The sequence below is a fragment of the Hibiscus syriacus genome, unplaced genomic scaffold (assembly GCF_006381635.1).
Source record: "Hibiscus syriacus cultivar Baekdansim isolate YM2019G1 unplaced genomic scaffold, ASM638163v2 tig00112647_pilon, whole genome shotgun sequence".
In the NCBI taxonomy this organism is placed as follows: domain Eukaryota; kingdom Viridiplantae; phylum Streptophyta; class Magnoliopsida; order Malvales; family Malvaceae; genus Hibiscus; species Hibiscus syriacus.
This window is the reverse complement of record NW_024063375.1, coordinates 125,237-127,087: the sequence shown is the minus strand read 5'-3', so window position 1 is coordinate 127,087 and position 1,851 is coordinate 125,237. Positions and strand designations below refer to the sequence as shown.

The 1,851-nt window shown below is 37.5% G+C and overlaps 1 protein-coding gene across 1 annotated transcript; it reads right to left on the bottom strand.

Annotated features, from left to right (window-relative positions):
- Positions 1 to 322: 322 nt before the first annotated feature.
- Positions 323 to 1,141, bottom strand: LOC120182380. The gene is made up of 4 exons (XM_039187367.1): positions 1,050 to 1,141; positions 833 to 979; positions 555 to 754; positions 323 to 426 (listed from the first exon to the last, which is right to left on the bottom strand). Exons 1-4 carry the CDS (start codon positions 1,139 to 1,141, stop codon positions 323 to 325), a joined length of 543 nt encoding a protein of 180 aa, XP_039043298.1.
- Between the last annotated feature and the right edge of the window lie 710 nt (positions 1,142 to 1,851).

The following is a 1,851-nucleotide window of genomic DNA, read 5'->3' as shown; positions in this document are numbered from 1 at the left end:
TATGAGAAAATAGGAATTACAACTTCTCTCGATCTACCAAGGAGAAAACAATGACAATTCTCTCTTGATAAAAAAGAGAAAATAACTCTCAAGAAAACTCTCTAGATTCTCTAGTATTGGGAGAAAGCTAGAATGATTTGGGATGGTTTTGAAGCTAAATGGGTTATGGTATTTATAGTTGAAGCTTAAGGACTAATCTTGTAAATACCTTAAAGTTAAGTAACTAAAGTTTGTAATTTACCCATTTAATTTTCAACCAAATCTCCCCCCTTTTTGACTAAAAATTTTTGGTGGATTTGTTTGATTTTCAATATATAATACACTACGGATTCCTTGTCGACACATTGGATTGTGTAAACTGAGACAAATATAGTTCGAGGAGTGCTCTTCCTGCCCCTGGCTGCCGGTCCGGAAAATGTTCATTCCCTGCCACCACAACATTTCCATTTTCAAATTCATGGATCCAAGTGTCCGCTAGTGATCAATATTTTATATGAACCTTAGCTCATAAGTTGGTCTTGCATTAAAATCTTATCTCTAAAGTCCACTAATACCTGCAGGGTAAAGTTCAATCCAAGGGTACAAGTTGACATCAATAACTAGTCCGAACTCAGGAAGTTGAATACTGTTGTCGTTCTCTAAACCACTTCTGGTGGGGCTCAGCTGATCGCCAACATTTATTGTTTCTTCCCCGTCAAGGAGAGTCATTGGCTGCGGTGGTAACAGATTTTCTGCAACAGATTGGCATTGATCTCTGCAAATAGTTAATTGAAGCAAGTTTTCCATCAAATTAAGCAAAACCAAATAATCATATGACTATTAAAATATGTACCTTTGAGGAAGAAGACCGTTTGAATCCAAAAAGTTCAAGATCTGAACTTGTGGATCTTTTTGGGGTATCCAATCCAAGACACTGCTCGAAGTACTTCCTGTAATGAAACCACTTGCATCTGCAGCCTCTGGGGCTGGAAAAATGTACCTAGAAATAACAATAATCTCAAGCTAATTGCTTCGATTCATGCAAAATTTAGAAATATCATGGTGAGTACCTGTGTAATTGGTGGTGGACCAGGAGAACTACTGTATTTTCCCCTGTAAAACTTGATGTTCCAATCATAATGAATTCCAGTAACTCATGCATCAATGGCTAAAGAAATGTCTAGTGTATATATGCAAAAGATCAAAGACATCTATTTACCTTGCGCAGTCGAACTTGTTTCATTGTCTCCTCTAGGATCTGCTCGTGGAAGCCTGACTCAACGTCGTGATTTCGGATGGTTCACCTTCGAAGATGCTGCAACAAGTTTCATGTTTAATTTAATTCAACGGTATTCCTTCAGACAGATGCTATAATCAATATAGTTTACCTTCGTCTTTTCCGCATATCCGCAATCTGGGACTGGCATTTAACAATCTCTTGCTGAAACTACTAAACATATTTCTAATTGAAATGGGACATTTTCTTGATAATAAAGACAAAGAAACAGAAAGTTAATCATTGCCAATTACCTCAAGTTGGGAATTGCTGCTCACTTGGTAGGTATGAATTTGATCAGCTTCATCCCTTAGCTTCCCGAGTGCCTTTACTAGTAACTGAAAATATGTATGTATATATATCGATCATACGCAAATACTGAAGCCTTGGCAGTAAATGTTCATAGGGGGATGCATGTGTCCTTACCCCTTTATTACGCAGTCTAAATCGGCCGGTGCAAGACCAACGAGCCCATATCAATGAAGCACAGATTAACACATTAAAAATAAGTAAATAAAAACAGAACCATAACTCATCTTCCATTACCTTCCTCGTTCATGCTCCGGAACATTGACATACTGTTAAAGTCAAGGATG

What these genes read in the sequence shown, in the direction of transcription:
- LOC120182380 (XM_039187367.1), bottom strand. Translation starts at nt 1,141, where the DNA reads ATGCATGAGTTACTGGAATTCATTATGATTGGAACATCAAGTTTTACA. An exon ending in AACGGTCTTCTTCCTCAAAG is followed by an intron (nt 755 to 832) that starts GTACATATTTTA and finishes AACTATTTGCAG; the next exon opens with AGATCAATGCCAATCTGTTG. An exon ending in GATTGAACTTTACCCTGCAG is followed by an intron (nt 427 to 554) that starts GTATTAGTGGAC and finishes TTGTGGTGGCAG; the next exon opens with GGAATGAACATTTTCCGGAC.